The sequence below is a fragment of the Acipenser ruthenus genome, chromosome 9 (genome assembly GCF_902713425.1).
Source record: "Acipenser ruthenus chromosome 9, fAciRut3.2 maternal haplotype, whole genome shotgun sequence".
Classification (NCBI taxonomy): Eukaryota; Metazoa; Chordata; class Actinopteri; order Acipenseriformes; family Acipenseridae; genus Acipenser; species Acipenser ruthenus.
The window spans coordinates 15704098-15724489 of record NC_081197.1 but is presented as its reverse complement, the minus strand read 5'-3'; the positions used below and the strand labels follow the sequence as shown (position 1 = coordinate 15724489).

The 20392-nt window shown below is 37.5% G+C and overlaps 2 protein-coding genes across 3 annotated transcripts; one reads left to right on the top strand and one right to left on the bottom strand.

Annotated features, from left to right (window-relative positions):
- Positions 1 to 1625: 1625 nt before the first annotated feature.
- LOC117406046 (mothers against decapentaplegic homolog 9) lies at positions 1626 to 13206 on the top strand. The gene is made up of 8 exons (XM_034922372.2): positions 1626 to 1767; positions 2243 to 2484; positions 6823 to 7471; positions 8236 to 8493; positions 9027 to 9137; positions 9835 to 10056; positions 10574 to 10830; positions 12625 to 13206. Exons 3-8 carry the CDS (start codon positions 7060 to 7062, stop codon positions 12766 to 12768), a joined length of 1404 nt encoding a protein of 467 aa, XP_034778263.1. The 5' UTR covers positions 1626 to 1767; positions 2243 to 2484; positions 6823 to 7059; the 3' UTR covers positions 12769 to 13206.
- Positions 13207 to 14340: 1134 nt separating this feature from the next.
- On the bottom strand, positions 14341 to 17429 carry LOC131738059 (regulatory factor X-associated protein-like). 2 transcript variants are annotated; one of them, XM_059031242.1, is made up of 3 exons: positions 16681 to 17429; positions 16007 to 16159; positions 14341 to 15576 (listed from the first exon to the last, which is right to left on the bottom strand). In XM_059031242.1, exons 1-3 carry the CDS (start codon positions 17116 to 17118, stop codon positions 15481 to 15483), a joined length of 687 nt encoding a protein of 228 aa, XP_058887225.1. In that variant the 5' UTR covers positions 17119 to 17429; the 3' UTR covers positions 14341 to 15480. The 2 variants fall into 2 exon arrangements, with proteins under 2 accessions (XP_058887225.1, XP_058887226.1); XM_059031243.1 differs by having other exon boundaries at positions 16007 to 16117.
- Positions 17430 to 20392: the final 2963 nt, after the last annotated feature.

Here is a 20392-nt window from a genome sequence, read left to right as displayed (position 1 = left end):
AGCGAGGTAACCAGTGGAGTACCACAGGGATCAGTATCAGGTCCTCTGCTATTCCTAATCGACATTAATGACTTAGATTCTGGTATAGTAAGCAAACTTGTTAAATTTGCAGACAACACAAAAATAGGAGGAGTGGCAAACACTGTTGCAGCAGCAAAGGTCATTCAAAATGATCTAGACAGCATTCAGAACTGGGCAGACACATGGCAAATTACATTTAATAGAGAAAAGTGTAAGGTACAGCACGCAGGCAATAAAAATGTGCATTATAAATATCATATGGGAGATATTGAAATTGAAGAAGGAATCTATGAAAAAGACCTAGGAGTTTATGTTGACTCAGAAATGTGGGGAAACTATAAAAAAAGGCCAACAAGATGCTTGGATATATAGTGAAAAGTGTTGAATTTAAATCAAGGGAAGTAATGTTAAAACTTTACAATGCATTAGTAAGACCTCATCTAGAATATTGTGTTCAGTTCTGGTCACCTCGCTACCAAAAGAATATTGCTGCTCTAGAAAGAGTGTAAAGAAGAGTGACCAGAATTATTCCGGGTTTAAAAGGCATGTCATATGCAGACAGGCTAAAAGAATTTAATCTATTCAGTCTTGAACAAAGAAGACTACGAGGCGATCTGATTCAAGCATTCAAAATTCTAAAAGGTTTTGACAATGTCGACCCAAGGGACTTTTTCGACCTGAAAAAAGAAACAAGGACCAGGAGTCACAAATGGAGATTAGATAAAGGGGCATTCAGAACAGAAAACAGGAGACACTTTTTTTACAGAGAATTGCGAGGGTGTGGAACTAACTCCCCAGTAATGTTGTTGAAGCTTACACCCTGAGATCCTTCAAGAAGCTGCTTGATGAGATTCTGGGATCAATAAGCTACTAACAACCAAACGAGCATGATGGGCCGAATGGGCCATTTGTAAACTTTCTTATGTTCTTATGTCACTTATTACCTACTGTAAATAGAAAGAGTTACTCCTTTAGTACATCAAGGCTAAGCGTTTACTGACATTTTTTTCTTTTATCAAAACAGCCTTTAATTTGCAATGGCTGATGAGCTGTGCCTTGATTATATATATATATATATATATATATATATATATATATATATATATATATATATATATATATATATGTTAATTGTAGGATCTCTAACTTTGTACTTTCTTTGCTAAATGCTAATACAGCATTTATAACATAAATGTAAACCTGATCTCAATAGCTGCTGTTAGTGTTAGATCCTTTGAATGTGAATCCCTGCTACTTTTCTCGCTAATGTTCCTCTGATTTAAATTGTATGTAATGTATTTAGACATTTCCCATTTCAGTTCATATACTGCAGTGGGTGTAAGCCTACTTCTTGAATGTGGGTTTGAGTGGAAACAGTTCGCTCTGAATTGGCTTCTCGTTTTAGCAGCAGTCCGTTTTGATGAAGAGCATATCTGAGCTCCGCAAAGAACACACTGTACACATTGAGTGTATTGCTAAAGTCAATTGCATTGGCATTAAGACTGCAGTTGCTGTAAACTCTAAAAATGTCAAACTCCTAGACTTTCTGTCGCCAGACACGGTTGCGTCATTAGCTCAACTCGTCACTGCTCGGGGAATCAAACCGTGTTCATCCGCAAGAAAGGAAACTCTCCAGTCCTAACAATAAAAAATCAATAGACCTAACTGGGGTCTTATCAGAGGTTGCATGAATGGGTGGTGAATTTAGTAACAGCTTGGTTTTAACGGGTGAACAAGTGCCTGCAGGTTGTACCATGTATCTTATCTTACTCTGTAAACATAAGATGTGTAAAAAACTGTATAAACACGTGTTGCCTGTAATGTAGTCGATTGCTTTTTGGTGGCAATTGCATAAATGATAATAAAAAAATAAATAAATATAAAGTATTATTCCACAGCATTACCGTTTCAGTTCAATCCCTCAATTGGCATTTGACACACAGGTAAACTCATTTGCCGGTCGTGTTACTTACATGTAACAACGATTCATTTTCAACACATTTTAAATACGTGGCCTAAAGCGCAAACAAATACTGTCTGTTATTTACGTCACGTTTATATGCACCAGTAACAGTACTCTTGATCTGAGTTCCCCGTGGTACAGTTTAAATTAACCCTTCACCGTCTGCACCAGAGATGCCACAGTCCAGTTTCAGATGGATTTACAGCTGACGTTTTCATTCCATTTTAGTAATAAGCTTCATTCGGGCTCTCTTACCAGATCGTAATTAGCAAAGGCTCCTGTCTTATCATTTTTGGATCCACTTGTGTGGCTCAGTCAGACTGCCTGGGAAAGTTCCAGCTCTGCGGATGGATCCAGCACTGGGGCGCTGAGGCTCCAGCCTGACTGACGCCGGGGCAGTGCTGCTGCTAATATGTGTTCCACACCTCCAGGGCGCACAGACAGGGAAGAGCTGCACTGTACTGATAACTCCCACGAAACAACATACACGCGAACAAAAGGTATGAATGCTGCTTTTTATAAAAATGTGTATTCTATATTTTGCATCACTTCCAAGTGCTTTATCATTTATTATACAGGTGTTTTGTTTATTTGTATTTTGGACCAGGTAGCAATTATAATTACAGTAAAGTTAATATGTGTTAATGTATGTTTTTGTACATGAAATATAAAAGATGGTTATTAATGTAATATATATTTTTACAATTCATTTGCTTTTTTATTTGTTTTAAAAATCACAATAAATGGCCTATTCAGGTAAACATTTTGCTTAATAATAGAAGGAGCGATCATGACTTAGATAGTATTCATTAATGATTCACTTGTGTGCTTATTTTATTCGAATCTGTTGACAAGGAACCCTGCTATGTTGGGTCGTGGTTCTTTTACCTGTCATGCTGACATTGGTTTCAAGGTGTTCTGCGGCAACATTATAGCTTATTTGTTGTGTTATGCCATTAAACAAGGTGTGCACTTTGGATTAGTCATAGGAAGTCGTTATTTACTTTATGAATTGCCCAGATGATAAACTCTTAAGGTAATTAGATAAATCCCAGTCAGGAGGAGACAGAGTGACGCCAGTTTTCTTTTCTTTTTTTTATGAGAGAGAGAGAGAGAGAGAGAGAGAGAGAGAGAGAGAGAGAGAGAGAGCGAACGAACTATATGCATTGAACAATTCAGCCTGAACAGAACAAACCCATTCCGTAATAATAATAATAATAATAATAATAATAATAATAATAATAATAATAACCCACCATAGCATATTTACTTCTGTTTCTGTACTTTATATCACTGAAGAGTTCTCCACATGTTACAAGCGTGTTGTGTAAATACTGTAGTACATACACTATGTGTGCTTATTGGTGTAGTACCGTATGTATGTTGTACTGTTGTCGCTGTTCTGCTGCTAGTATTAATTGTAGATAATTGATAACACCGTTATCAATTATCAAGGCGAGCGCTTCCACCAGGATATACTGGACTTTGAACGCCGCTAACAAGGACAGTATACGAGAACATGATGGGAGACTACATTTGGGGGCTGATTCGTGAAAGTGATTTACAGTATAATCGTAAATCTCGAAAAACTACTCACTTCTAAATCTTTTGTAGTCATTTTTGTATTACTTTAGTATAAATACATGTTAATTTGGATTCATATGTTGTTTTTTTCTGACTTTATGTGAACGAAAAGACACAAATTCGCCCGTTTTCTCATTGGAAATAGGTAAATTTCAAAATATCACTGTCCTGGTCACAAAAGCAAAGTTTGTTGGGAATAATAGCCATTTTCTATACTTTTGAGGCATAAGCAATTAGGAAGTAACACTTACTACCCAGGAACAAAAATTGTGTTACATAGTGTAATGTATAGCACCATTTAAAAGTGCTTTTTAAATGCGGTAACAGAATAAATCCAGCTGTGTTCTTTTTAAGAGTTTAAAAATACTAGTGTATGCGAAAGGGCATGTTTACTGAAGACACGCTCAGTCTGACTCCCGCCTCTGTAGCACGTTTACTGGACCGTCTAATTACGGTTTGTCTGTTATTTGAACTATTATTTATTTATTTTTATTTATTTATTTATTTAAATTATTGCAATATGTGAAATATGATTAAAATGTCATTGTCATAATAAAAAATATAGTTTTCATGACAGTGCATAATTTGATTGGGTTTACTGCCATTAGTGGGTGTTGTTTCTGTATTATTATTATTATTATTATTATTATTATTATTATTATTATTATTATTATTATAATTATTAATAAACAAAAAATGGCACACATGATCCTAGTGTGGTTGTCTTTCAAGGGAAATTGCTACAATAAAAAAACATGGCGGCCACGTTAGATGACATCATCAACTTACAAAACTGGCTAATAACTCCTTGTAGGGTGCAGATCGGGCCATGGTTACTATGAACACATAGTAACCCATGTATGCATTGTGCGCTATTTGCTAAAGTGTTTGGTACTGGTACTGGCATTCTGCGCTATTTGCTAAAGTGTTTGGTACTGGTACTGACATTCTGCACTATTTGCTAAAGTGTTTGATACTGGTACTGTTATTGGTATTGGCGTTCTGCACTAATGTCAAAATACCAGCAGAAGTATGAGGATTAGATGAGATGCAAGTCCAAGTAAATTTTTGTACAGACTTTACCTTCCAGGATAGCCAAAACATGCAACATTTATAAGAGGGTTAAAGTTATAAATGGTTTGGTACACACACACTTATTTATGTAAATGCTTATTAAGTACTGGGGTAAAAGTATGTCACATATGGTACACATCACTCTGAAGTCTGGTGTAAAGTCATTCAGTACTTCTTGGGGAGTATTACTCTTTGAAGCACCATATCCGAGCAGGTTTGAGGAGCAGTGGAATGGTCCTCAGGGAGTGGTTGGAACGTATCCCAGGAATTCTTGATCGGGGTTAAGTCAGAAGATGGTAAGAGAACAAGGCTGAACAATTGAATCAACCCCCAGAGATTTACATTATACTGCTGTAGATCCTTTCAATGTAAAACCTCCTATATACCCACCCAATCAATAATATTCATGTCTCTATTTATGTCCACACCTCTCATTATGGAGGCCAGTACACAGTTCCAGGCATGGGGGCATGATCGGGTCTTGTGACAACTTGTATTTAATATGCTGAAGTAGATCCTATCTAGCTGATACACATGAAAACATAGGTCCTGGATGACTGTATAGTTTGTCTATGGTCCTGTAATATCAGGTACAGATGTTGCCAAACAGTCTTTGCCTTGGGATGGCCACTGAGTTGCAGTGATGTTCTGCCACACTAGCAGTAACAGTGTAATGAAAAGACTTTTAAAAGCAAAATGCGGCTCCCACATCTAGCAGCCTCTAGTCACAATGCAGCAGCTCAGCATACCTGGATTCTTCAGCCAGTCTAATCCTTCTGAAGAGTTTTCTGTTGCTCAAAGGTTACACAAACTCACCTGTGTATAAAATAATGTAATCCCTTCTAAAACTTGAAGCCATATAACTTCTGCTTTGTGGCTAGAGTTCAGATGGGTTAAGGACTGAAGAGATTTGGGTGGCAACCAAGAGTTACACAGAGTTAGGACTTCCAGCCTGCTGTTGGATAAATAAAGTGTTTATTGGCAGTTTCTCTCTTTTCTGCAGGCTGACTGTAGACACCACACCTAAGGGTTCATTCTAATATTTAAAAATATATGTGCTTGCATTAGAATATGAAATGTTTATATTGGTTTTAAATATAGAAACGATAATTAAAACATGACTGGATAGTTCATGTTTATATAACAGGCAAGTAGAGGTTTATAATTGAATTGTGGAAAGTATACCTCAGTATGTGCAGTGAATCATAAAGTATTTAACAGCTGTTTAAATTCATGTGTCAGAAGTTCAAGGGGGTAGTAGCAGCCAGGCACAAAATAAAACATCTCTATGATCGATTAGAAACAGAAGGTTGAACAAGGAAAGCATAAGAAATGGCAATGCTTTGAAGATAAGGAGACTATTAACATTTCCTGTTTCTGTGGTGTATCATGGTAAAAGCAACAAATTGTACTAAAATGTAGTAAACGGATTGTAAAGCACACCTATACCTGGTTAACAATGGTAAATACATTTTGTATTATAAACATATTAAACTTTTGGTGTGGTCTGCTTTTATAAGTTGAAGGGCAACTTGGTATGGATGTGAGGTTACAGAGTTGTTTTTTAGATTCACTAGGCCTATATCATTTTCTGTTTGAGTCAATTACATCATTGTGACCTGTGGCCCTAGTAGAGCTCTCAGAATCATGTCTAACTTCAAAGAACATCTGAAACATCAGAGTGCCACCATTAGCCTGCCCTTCAGCCTCTTCTCTTAGTGGATGTATGAAATACATCAGTCAGAAATACCAAATAAAGCAATTGTTGTATTTATTACATGTATTACATCCAGAGAGACTGTTGCAGGGGACAGGTTAATGGTTACACTTAGGTGATCCAGATGTGAAGGCCTCAGGGTTGCTTTACATTTTTTTGGTTTTAAAAAAAGCCACCAGGTTGTGCCTTTATTATGCTTGCATTGCAGTATGTGGCTTCTCTGGATGCAGAGGACTGATAGTGGGTTAAAATGGAGTAATAAGTCAATTTGGGGGATATGCTTAAAATTCGCCAGGCCTAAAGCAACGGACTGCTGTTTACAAAAACAAAACCTGTTATTGGATTCTGCATGAAAAAAAGAGATCAGCATTGAAACATGAGACACCTTAACACCGGATTTATCATTGCAGGTCAACCTTTTCATTTGACGCTGACTGTGGTTCTTTCTTTTCTGTTCCCACAGATGAAAGCAATACTATCTTGGCATCTGGCTGCGTAAAAACAACATTCACAGCTTGAATCTCAAATTCTCCTTACAGATACCAGAGCCTGAGTAGCACTGAACATATTTGCTTTAGTGTGGCAATCTTCCAAATTCCACTGGAACCGTACACTGAATACAAGGTTAGCAGCATACAAGCGGTTTAATAGGCCTTACAGGCAGCCTCAACCCCAATTTATTTACCCCACCAGTCTCCCAATGCATGCCAGCACGGCCATCACTTCACTCTTCTCCTTCACAAGCCCAGCAGTGAAAAAGCTACTTGGCTGGAAACAAGGGGATGAGGAGGAAAAATGGGCAGAGAAAGCCGTTGATTCCCTCGTTAAGAAGCTGAAGAAGAAAAAGGGAGCTATGGAGGACTTAGAAAGGGCCCTGAGCAGTCCGGGCCAGCCCAGCAAATGTGTGACAATCCCTCGGTCGCTGGACGGAAGGCTGCAGGTGTCGCACAGGAAAGGCTTGCCCCATGTCATTTACTGCAGGGTGTGGAGGTGGCCTGATCTACAGTCTCATCACGAGCTGAAAGCCATGGAGTGCTGTGAGTTTCCTTTCGGAGCAAAGCAAAAGGACATCTGCATTAACCCCTATCATTACCGGCGGGTCGAAACACCAGGTATGTATTGAATGCATGTAGCACAAGACATTGTCAATTAGTTTTTTATCTTATGTTTTTGCATACACATATATGCACTGTTAAAATTAGCGCTGTGACAAATATTCTAATGTACTTTGTTTTGTTTATGAACTAATTTGATGTAGTACCAGGCTAATCATTAACAGTGAAAGAATATACAAAAATGTATTTGAATTTTGAAAGAAACTACCCTCATGAACTTTACTGCAGAATGAGCTTAGCGAAGTTTACTAGAATATAGGCAAATAAGTCAAAGCAGGCTGTAGTCCTGTACAGCTTGAAACCATGCACATTTACAAACTGTACGTTTGCACAGATCAGCCTCAAAGCGAAAGTGCAGTTTTGTGACTTGAGTTATCATGCCTATAGACCACGTCATCACATAGGACTGACTGCCATTATTAAATGGGTTAGTATTACATTTTATGGCAAAAATATAAGGTTCAGTCTCAGTTGGGTTTTTAAAGATACATTTAAAAAGAAAATCAAAACAGTACTCAAAATGAATTGATCGACAGAATACCAATATATCCCTAATTGCCTTCTCATATTTTTATTTTATTTCCTCCTTGTACCAACTTTTCTAATTCTCACACCTTTGTTGTTTATTTTTACTAATTGCTCTTTTTAAAGCAAAGTGTTTGTCATTTATTACATTTCTTTTAGTAGTTCTAAATTCAGCACTGTTGCGTGTGTAATAATTATGGATGAGAAATCAACATGACCTCTAATTCCTGTTTCAGTATTGCCTCCTGTGTTGGTTCCACGGCACAGCGAGTTCAACCCTCAACACAGCTTGCTGGCCAAGTTTCGCAACGCCTCTCTGCAGAGTGAACCGCTCATGCCACACAACGCAACCTACCCAGACTCCTTCCAGCAGCCACCCTGCAATGTTTTCTCATTGTCACCAAACAGGACTTTCAGCCAGTCCCCCTGCACCATCAGTTATCCCAGCTCTCCTGGAAGCTCCACTGAGCCCGGGAGCCCATACCAGCTGACAGGTAGGAAACTGAATCATATACACTTGGCCATTTTAACACCATTTTAACCCTACACAGCTCTTGTTAATCTACTACAGCAGTCTTACTTTAGTCTGTTTTTAACAAATATGACAAGTGATGTGCAAATCAATATAATTATATTAGTGCCTACAGTAGTTAGAATCACAGTTACTCAGGGTACTAGCTGGTGCAGTTACAGGGCATTGTATACCTTTTTGAAGCATTTTGATAATATTAAACATATGGTGAAATTCTGGCTGGGTGTTCTTGAGCTTAACACACTACTTTATCTCAGACTAGCTGTTAAACTATGTATAGATTCTTGACAAACTTAAATACTAAATTATAGAATTGTCAGTAGCATTCACATAATACTAGCGTACAGTTGACACAATTATTGAATTTTGCAGCTTAAGTTTTTCTAACAGGGTTTTCGAACAAGGTTGGGTCAGTTATGAGAGAACGAGGATGAGAATGCTGCATTGGTTGCTATAGTAGTGTGCAGGACTAACGGCTGACTTGTCTCGTAACAGCTGAGACCCCACCTCCTCCATACAGCATGGCAGAAGCAGTAACCAATGATGACGTGAAGCCCATGGACTCATCAAACCAAAATATGTTAATACTGTCGGCTCCTCAAAGAGGTACATCTTTAACTTCAACTACCTTAATAAGGCTGTAATTTTAATCCCAAGCAGTATTGATTAGCTCTTATAAGAGAAAAGAAACAGTGTGTCACATGACTATTAAACAATTAACTAGGGGGCTGGACTTCAACTGAAAACGATAAACAAGTCAGAACATGTTTCTTGGTGTTTGTGGATTAATGTAATGGTACCGGTCTAATATAAACACATACAAATTATGTAATGGCAGCAGTATGGAGTAGTGGTTAGGGCTTTGGACTCTTGACCGGAGGGTCGTGGGTTCAATCCCAGGTGGGGGACACTGCTGCTGTACCCTTGAGCAAGGTACTTTACCTAGATTGCTCCAGTAAAAAAAACAACTGTATAAATGGGTAATTGTACGTAAAAATAATGTGATATCTTGTAACAATTGTAAGTCGCCCTGGATAAGGGTGTCTGCTAAGAAATAAATATTAATAAAGAAATAAATAATAATATATATGCCTTAAAAAAAAAAACTACACTGTGTATAAGCGATCCCTAAAATCCTGGAAGTATTTGAATGTTTCCCAAAAGATTCCTTATATTTATAAAGTCCAATGGTGCTGTAGTATGATGGAATTTAAAATCAATATGATTGCTCTAAACATGATGTAATAGTAAGTATTTAACCACATACATTGTTCCTGCTTGCTGTTTATCTGCTGTCATACAGAACTGCGGCCTGTGTGTTATGAAGAGCCAGAGTACTGGTGCTCTGTTGCTTACTACGAACTAAACAACAGGGTAGGAGAGACCTACCACGCATCCTCTCGGAATATGCTTATTGATGGCTTCACAGATCCCTCAAACAAGACAAATCGGTTTTGTCTCGGGCTCCTGTCTAATGTCAATCGGAACTCTACTATTGAACACACCAGAAGACACATTGGGAAAGGTATGTGCAGAACTGCTCACTGATGCATAGCTTCAGCAATGGGGATATAATGGAGGCATCTGGATGTGTGCCACCCTGTACTTTTCCTGTGTTGCACACCTTTTTGTGTGCAGTATTAGAACACAGTGGTGTTCAAGATACTGTACGTGAAGACACCAGATTTTCAAAATGTATAAAGCAGTGTAAATCTGCTTTGTTTTTACTTTTGAAATTAAATGTAATGCTGTTTTTCTGATGATTTCTTATGTTTTTGAAGTGAAGGTGTAAGAATGTGATTCACTTTTGTATGTCTTAGATCTTTATTAATGGGAGATTCACTCCACAAAAGTTGCAAAGTTTAAAAAATTAGGCCCAAAGTAGGAACCATATTACAACTGCAGTTTTCTGTTAAACTTACCATGTGTATTCTTTATTTCCTAAATCATTTGAGGTTTTTGAGCAGGATACGTTCAAAGTGACATTAACAGAGTTCTAACAGTGTGAGGTATAAGCCCATGTTTTTAAATGCTTTTCTTAGGCGTCCATCTGTATTATGTTGGTGGGGAGGTGTATGCAGAATGCCTGAGCGACAGCAGCATTTTTGTGCAGAGCCGCAACTGCAACTACCAGCACGGCTTTCATGCCACCACTGTCTGTAAAATCCCAAGTGGCTGCAGCCTCAAGATCTTCAACAACCAGCTGTTTGCTCAGCTTCTCGCCCAGTCTGTCAGCCATGGCTTTGAGGTAGTCTACGAGCTGACAAAAATGTGCACTATCAGGATGAGCTTTGTGAAGGTAAGAATGACATTATTACAAGACCCTTTGTATTCCTACAGAGACAATACTCTTTGAATGGATGTTTGATACATAACCTTTTCACTGTCCTATTCTGGCCATATTAATGATACACACCACTCCTTTTCAGACAGTGGCTTTACAGCTTCTGCAGTGCTGTATTCAGGTGATTCTCCCAGTAAATTACAATTACAGTTGGTGGCCAATAGTCTTTAACCATTTAATTACCACATTGTTTTAGTCTCTGGAGATTTTTACTTCGTGTTTACAAACCATTGTACCTAATATGACATTTTTTCACATTCTAATGACTATAAAAATACTGTTTTGACAATAGGTATTTTGGTATTTCCTTGTGGTAACTTAAACTAGATGCAAGTTTAAAGAGATTGTTTAATACAATGGTTCATAAAATGAATAAGCCTTAAAGAAAATAGGCCAAGACTACTGTTAGCAACCAGCATGCTTGTCAGACTTACTTGTATTGTATGCAACACTAAGCTAAAGCAGCTTCTTAGTTGTGTTGTTTATACATACTGTAGTTTTCTGGTTGAAAATTAAAAGTTGATTGAATAAAATCTAATTCTGTTGTAGCCTTGAGTAACATGACACTCTGTTAACTAGAATTGAATAAAGTATGTTTTTTTCCAAAGCATGTCCCACTTTGAGGCAAGAGTTCAAAAGCTACTACATATTTTACATAGTCTTCTTTAACCAGATAAACACCCTGGAGCAATCCAGCTGGAAAACAAAAAGCATCTGATTTCTAACTGTAACAGAGCAGTCCATTTCATGATCACAGTTGCTATCTTCTTCCAAAACTACTATAACTCTGACCCCTGGGCTTCTCTCATGAATAACCAGCAGAGGGCATGCATGTCGATAGCTTACCGCATTTCCTTTCTGTTGTGCATGCGTTGAATTGACAACAACTGGCAGAAGGCACAGCTGTCGTTGTCCATCAAATCAACAGTACGAAGGTCACTCTTGAAATCAGGACTTAAAGGATGTGTTGAAGTAAGAATACCTCTGTTAAGAAAGGGGAACAAGACTAAAAGGCTAAAATATGCACAAGAGCACAGAAATTGCACTATGGAACAATGGTCAAAGCCAAAGGTGGTTTGGACTGTTGATGGATGAGCAACGACATCTGTGCCTTCTGCCAGTTCTGTTGTCAATTCAACGCTTGTCTTCTTTCTATTCCTTAAGGATATTATCTTCAAGTATTGTTCATCCTTGTTAGACAGTTTTTTGGGTCTTCCAGTCCTGGGTTTGTCAATTACAGATGATGTTTCTCTGCACTTGTTGATTATGCTTCAGATACCACACCTTGAAAATTGAGCGATGCGAGTTATTGCAAGTCAAGGTTGTTGCAATAGTAGAAAACACTAGTGGAGGCTTTGAGTAAATTGTTGATGCTCATAATGCATCAGAGTAGAAAAATGCAACATGTCTAAGACTTTTGCACAGCAGTGTGTGTATATATATATATATATATATATATATATATATATATATATATATATATATATATATATATATATACATATAGCTTCACAATACTATCCATAACCTGTTATTAGAGAATATTTTAAACCTTGGTGCGCAGTTTGTCTGGTAAAATATAGTGAAAGAAATGTGTCCAAGGACAACCATCACATCAGAAGTCAAATGAGGAACCTCTGAAAACCTAAAAAAAAAAAAAAAAAAAAGAACCCTTGCTTGTATTTGTTGTTTTATTAATTCAAGGAAAATGACCAGTTCCTAAAAACTGAATTTTCAATGTATTTCCAGGGTTGGGGTGCAGAGTACCATCGCCAGGATGTCACTAGCACTCCCTGCTGGATTGAGATCCACTTGCATGGACCCCTGCAGTGGCTAGACAAAGTCCTGACTCAAATGGGGTCACCTGATAATGCCATCTCTTCAGTCTCTTAACATGCAGCACAGCACTCCTCTATAATATGCTATTGCGGGCAGTGGCTTATAGGACAATAACTAAACAATGTATATGTAGTCTTCTATGAGAGGTTTAATTCCAGATAATGTTTTCATGTTGATGCATTTTTTTTTTATTTTGGTGTCTAGAACAGTTGTTATTTTTTGTAGTCTTGTGTGTTACCTTATATAATAAATAATGTACTTTTTTAATGCTGTATATGAAAATTTACATTTTCTGAGTATCTGATACCGTAATGTACAATAACTCAACTATGCAATACATTGCTGTGAAGGTTTGTTTCATTTTACCATACCTTTGTTTTTTAAAACTTGTAAATTAATATTTTTTTTCTTGTTAATGTGTTGCTGTTGTTTCTAATTTTTGTTTAATATAATTTTTTGCCTGTCTTTAAAATCTTGAATCTCTGTCTAAAATGTGTAATTCTCTTTTATTTCTAAAAATGATTTGCCTTTCCTATTTATCACATTTCTCCGACATGCTTTTAACCTCTGGTCATATCAATTCTACAGACCGCATGCTTCGGGGTAGTATCTTCATGTACCACTTTATTTAGTGATTCTCTCAATCAAGTTCCAGAACAAGTGTCCAGTAAATAACCGTTTCACTGCCCCATTCTTTTAACCTCTGGCCTTGTGATACAGATCACATGTTTTTTTCATTTATTCACAGAGATGCCATTCCCACTGCATTACTCAACTGGGGATGCTTTTGGTAAAACAATTAATAAATCTAGTTGTAATTGATATCTTCCCAATGAAATGTGCATTGCATCCATCTTTAGACATTACTGCAAGCCACTTCCCATTCATATTGATCTGACCTAGAATGGGGATTTCACAATTTGAATCCCCTACATAACTACCTAGTGATGCCTAGATGTAAACACATCTTTGGAGAGTGTCAAGCCATTTTTTTCAGGTGGTTCTGCTCCTGGTCTGTACACTTCCTTAGCTAGAGGGAAGAATGAGCCGAAGCAGAGACTTTGCCATCAAGTACATGTTATTTCAAGTAGTAACCCAACCAGTAAGCATATAGGTGAAGTTTCATGAGTCAAAGTATTAAACCCCTCAGAGCAGTATGTATGGTCCCTAATCAGAACCTGTTCATTTCTGTAATATTAAAGGCAGGAAAACTGCATATGATTAGTTTGAACTTCTGTGTCTACCTTGTGATGCCTTCTATCACAACATGCTGGCAATAACATTTAAATAATTATTGTCATACAAAATAACCTGTTGTTTTATTTTTTGTGGCTATGCAAATGAGACATTGTGGCCAGGTTGATTATACCGATATTGACAAATGCTCTATCCTTCTGGGACAGATTTGAATAGAGCCCTGGTAGTGACATGCCTTGAATGAGACAAGTTTGTCTGCTAATATTGCAACTCTGCTGTCAGCTGGATGTCTGTAAAATTGAGATTTGAAAATATAAATATAAATCAGTTCTTTATCTTCACAGAATTGGGGCCCTCTGTGGTACTGCACAGTTAGTTTAAAAATGGACACTTATAACTGAGCAGTTTTTATAACACAAACACGTGTGGTCCAGCTTATTTGTATTTATTCCAATTTTCTACTTCTTTAAGCAAGCAGTTCTGGCTCTGAACAAATGCTATAAATTGGTTTTGAATGGGGATGGTGTATGCATATTACTTTTTTGGGGACAATAAAACATTTTATGCAAAAAAAGGCATCACATGAATAAACAGTAACATGCATAAAACATCTAGACAGTACTAGGTTAGAAAATGAAAATTTATTATTCTCTGTTGCACCGATATGAATTGCTTGAATAAAACCAATTTGCTTCAATAGTAAATAAGAATTAAAACTGCAGATTCATGCTTAGATTCTGGAACCATTCATTAAATTCTGAAGTACAAGTTAAATTACACAATGTACAACATCATTTTTCATGCCTTTTAACAATTCACTAAACAAGTTTAAGGTCTTTATAAATTCACATCAAGGAGCTTGAGTGTTGGTAGATTGTAAATCACATTAAAAAAGGAGATTCCTATTAGAAAAATGAAGAACAAAAAAATCTGACTTGACCTAAACTTTAACACAGCATTTAAATTACTACATATAAGTGTTGCTATACTAGGTATCATATAGGCAACTTAAAAATGAACAAACTTGTGAGCCTTTTACGTGTTCTTTAGAATCCATACTGTGATTATACTGTAAACAATAGATACAAATAGATAAAAGGTTTTCAGCATATTATAGATGTTAGATGACAGTCTTAATAGCCCCTAGAACAGGACAGACAACAGTCAAAGGTTTAAGCCAACACAACTCTCCATCTTTACAATTTAGTCTGCCATTATAACCATTTCAGTATTAGCCTTGAACTTAGCCGCTTTTTTGGTTATTTACTTTAAAATGAACATTAGATTGCTGAGGTTATATTGTAATCTATGTATTAACATTGGTACCTTCTTGGTATATTGATTGGTACAGCTATCTTAAGTGTCTCAAGCTTCACTTCTTGAATGATGTAAAATTCTAAGCAATATCAGCAATTAGACTGCAGTTCATCGATGGAAGAACTGTGATAGAAGTCCAATCTTTTTCACATAATTTTCCAGGAAATTGTCTGCCAAGAACAACATACATTGATGTTTCAGATGTGGTTCTCGGTCATGTATAACAGCTCTTGTCAGTCACAGCTGCCGTTCTTAAAACTCTTGTTGTCTCTGGCCTTGTGCCTGGTTAGTTAGTAACCGCTGTTGCTGCTGCAAGAAACTCATAACCTCTGGACTTCGTAGTAATGACTGAAAACAAAAACAGAAAACATATTTTGTGATGGGTCCAAATCCCTGTCTTGATTATATATATATATATATATATATATATATATCTTTTACATTGAAAGTGTAGATGATGTTGTGTAGATCAGTGAAACAAACTCCTACTTTAATGCATTTTGAATTGTATTTTTTAGGCAGTAGAATGTGAAAAATGTTCAAGGGTGTGAAGACTTTTTCAAGGCACTGTATACACACACACACACATACATACATACATACATACATACATACACACAGACACGACTTGCTGGTAGTTTTAATGCAGAAAAATCTCGACCACCAAATTAAATGTTGAGCTTGCTGGACGTAATGGAACATACCGTTGATTTTAAAGCAATTTCATGTAGGCAGGGGAGGGGGGGGGGTTAACAGATTTTTGAGGGTTCGTACTTACCAGCCTTTTTTGGTTTAATACTTGCTCCAATAGCGACGGCCTTGCTGGGCGGTCTCCTATAGTGCCAAGGTGTTGCTTAGTAACTGAAACAGGCCTCTCATCTGCACTATCCTGTTCAAAGGAGAAGACAACTCCTTCACTGTGGCTTTCACACTTCACAAGGGAATCAAATATTAAAAACACGCAAATCATACAAGTACAAAAAAAGAATATGTCCTAAACTGTACTTTCACAAGGATTATTTTTATACATCTGCTTGAACCCTATTCTCAAGGACTTGTGTCTATTACTTATTTACTGCTTGTAAAGCCTTTGAAATAAACTTTAAAATGATATTTGTTTAAGTCAGCCCCCACAATCAGAGAAACATTTTCACCTTGTGTTACCTAGCTCTTCTGCATGCACAGGAAACAAACTCTAGAAAATGTTCTCTATAGCAGGTGGATCAAATTAGGTTCTCAAATAAGGTTTGCATGAGCTGGGATGGTCCTACTGTACTTCTGGTAACTTGGACATTGCGGTCACTACCTCACTGTAACATTTGGTTTGTTAATTGAGGCTTTGGGGGGCGGGGTTGAATATAGATTCAAGCCTATCATTACCTTATCTACTATGTAAATCAAACACCATCGAGAAAAGAAAACCATGCAAAAAAAGACAATGAGGTTCCTTACATCTAGTTTGCCTGTACTGGTTATAGCCTGGTCGTTCTTCTTTTTCTTGTACTTGTCCTTGTACATTTTATTTCTGTGTTTCTTGCACATCCAAGGTTTTCTCTGTTTGGCCACTTGAGTAGTGGTCTCTGTGCAGCCCTCGTAAGTGCAAGGCTTGGTCACTGTCTCGTCACCAAAAGCCTCATCGTCATTCAACTCCTCGGGGCTTGCGGTGCTGTCTCTGGGGTCGGAAGTGTCTAGAACATCGCTCTCTTCGCCGGGGTCGTCCCCAATTTCATAGAGCACCATATTTTCAGATTCTTGAGGGGTGGTGATATTCGCCCTGGTTTCAATAGGTGTACTATTACCACCAGCGTAATACGAATTCACATCTTGTGTGACTACGACCGAAATGTTTGTTTCAGTGTTCATGTTTTTAGTATTACCTTCTTCACTCATACTGTTAATAAAACAAGTAAACAGTTATTTCTAAATATATATGTATTCCAGGTCCAAACAAAATGGATGTATGTAAACTACTACATACTATGCATTATTTGTGTAATGGAAATACAAAAAGGCTACGATATCGCTCAGCTGCCTAGAGTAATACCGATATATATGAATTTAAGATTGTAATATTTCGTATTACACTTGACGTTTTTAAATACAAAAACAAGTTTCAAATCTAAACATCGTTCCCGTGCTTACACAAAAGAGTAAACACAAATACATCCTGCTTGACTTTCCTTGTTCATTACAACTTCCGGAACCACTGAAAAAAGAAACAACGACTGAGCTTCAAAATCGTTTCGTATTATTATAGTGCCACCTTCTGGAACATACGTGTGATGACCTGCATCCAAGCACAGATCATTAGAATTGCAGGTGACTGTTTTGTGTAGCCTATGTGAAACTTCCTTTTTTTTCATAAAGCAGATCATCATGGCAGTGCAGTATACACCCGAGGCAGTGTTGTTTAGTTGTAGGGACACAAGCTCCCCCATAGAAACAAGCTTGACATTAATTCTGTGATCTAAATATGAATGCACTTGTCACTACAACACTCAAATTAATAAAATAAATGTTTACATAAGATACACTTGTAAAATGACACAATACTGTATTCTAACCCTTTTACATATTAAAAAAAAAAACATTCCAGTTATGAAATGCACTTCAATATTTTATTTTATTTTCTCAAAAGAGCTGGTCCATTAGAATGGTAAAGCAAGAGAAAGTACGATTAAATGATATATATATATATATATATATATATATATATATATATATATATATATATATATAATCATTTATTATTATTATTATTATTATTATTATTATTATTATTTATTTCTTAGCAGACGCCCTTATCCAGGGCGACTTACAATCGTAAGCAAATACATTTCAAGTGTTACAATACAGGTAATACAATAAGAGCAAGAAATACAATAACTTTTGTTCAAGCACAGTATAAGTGTGACAAACCACAATTCAATAATACAGCAGATAATAGTGATAGTTACATCAGGGTATGATTAAATAGTGATAGTTACATCAGGATATGATTAAATACAAAGTACTGCAGGTTAAACACTTGGCAGATTACAGTATTCTGAAGTACAGGATTAAATGCAGTAAAATAGGGGCAGATAAGAGCAAAATAAAGCACATTTACATGAAGGGTGATAGTGTCCCAGGATACAAACAGAGGAGTTCTACAGGTGCTCTTTGAAGAGGTGAGTCTTAAGGAGGTGCCGGAATGTGGTCAGGGACTGGGCAGTCCTGACATCTGTAGGAAGGTCATTCCACCACTGCGGAGCAAGGGTGGAGAAGGAGTGGGCTCTGGAGGCAGGGGAGCGTAGCAGAGGTAGAGCTAGTCTTCTAGTGCAGGCGGAGCGGAGAGGTCGAGTGGGGGTGTAGGGAGAGATGAGGGTCTGGAGGTAGCTGGGTGCAGTCTGGTCAAGGCATCTGTAGGCTAGTACAAGAGTCTTGAACTGGATGCGAGCGGTGATCGGGAGCCAGTGGAGCGAGCGGAGTAGTGGAGTAGCGTGGGCGAAGCGAGGCAGAGAGAACACCAGGCGGGCAGCAGAGTTCTGGATGAGCTGGAGCGGACGGGTGGCAGACGCAGGGAGGCCAGCCAGGAGGGAGTTGCAGTAGTCTAGGCGGGAGAGTACCAGGGCCTGGACCAGGAGCTGGGTAGCATAGTTGGTGAGGAAGGGTCGGATTCTTCGGATGTTGCTCAGGAAGAATCGGCAAGTGCGTGCCAGAGTGGAGATGTGCTGGGAATAAGAGAGGCAGAGGTCCAGGGTGACTCCAAGGTTCTTAGCTGAGGAAGAAGGAGAGAGTGTGGTAGATTCCAGAGGAACAGAGATAGAGAGATCAGAGGAGGGGGAGGAGGAGGGAAGGAAAAGGAGGTCAGATTTAGAGAGGTTGAGTTTGAGGTGATGCGAGTGCATCCAGGAGGAAATAGCAGACAGACAGGTAGAGATACGGGAGGAGATGGTGGAGTGTGCAGGTATGTGTTCTTTTGTGTACATTGTTATTATCACTTAAGATATTGCTTGAATTTTGCTGTGTGATTTATTTTGATTACTGTACTGTTTTGAATATGTGTGTGTATTGTTTATTATTTTGTTTGTTTCAGTAATTAATAATTAAGCACAATCAGTCACACACCTTTCCTAGGATCCAGACTTTAATTGCAACAGGTGCGTGCCATTCTGCATCAATTGACAGACTGCGATAAAACCAGAACCAAAAATACAGAGAGGAGTTGAGTTGGGCAGGAATGAGAACAAGGGTGCACAGGAAGTCGACCAGGAATGAGAACAAGGGTGCACAGGAAGTCGGCCATGCTTTTTGGACTCCAGCAAGGGGATTGCAGGAGTAAACAACGCACACACTGAACTGAAAAGAAACACAGGAACCATTCAGAAGTGGATAAAGAATCGCTTGAGAAACAAGGCTTTTTGTCACTGTTAGACAACTAAACTTTTGACAGACTTTAGTAAAAGCAGGAACAGGATTGTTATTGTTTCACGGAATCAGAAATGTATCACTGGTGCAGTAAATTAAAACATTGCTTATAAAATCTACTGAATACATTTTGAGTGCAGCGGAAGTAATTAAAAAGTAGAGGAAATCTGAGGAAGCAGCACAGATATCACAAGAAGGATTACAATCGTTGGAGACTGGTTTTTGTTCAATTCTTATACCTGTGTTTTTTATTTTATTTTGCAGAATTATCAATACAATACAGAATTGTATTTTTTGTAAAATAGATGATGTTTGTGGGATACCACTCACTACCTAACATTCAAGTTTATTATTATTATAGTAGTAAACAAACAGTAGGCGTCATTCTTAAAACTCAGTTACATGTCTTTAAATGCACAGCATTAAAAGACAGTATTTGGGAATCTCTTTGGAAACTCTTATTCGCTTTCTATTTGGCAAAGTCATTATAAATAATACAAAATAATTTGCACTGTATAGGATGACCACCTTTTCAAAATGCAAAAATAAGACACCTGGCATATTTTATGGGGGGGGGGGGGGTATTATATATTTAAAAACAGTATTTCAAAATTAAATAACAACTTTGAATGCTTCTTAACAACGTTTTCACCTCAGTATCCAATTCTAAAATCTTTTCTACATAATGTACACATTGTTGATTGATTTGCACTTTTCCTAATTCACGTGCATGACCTTTTCCTCTCTGAATTTG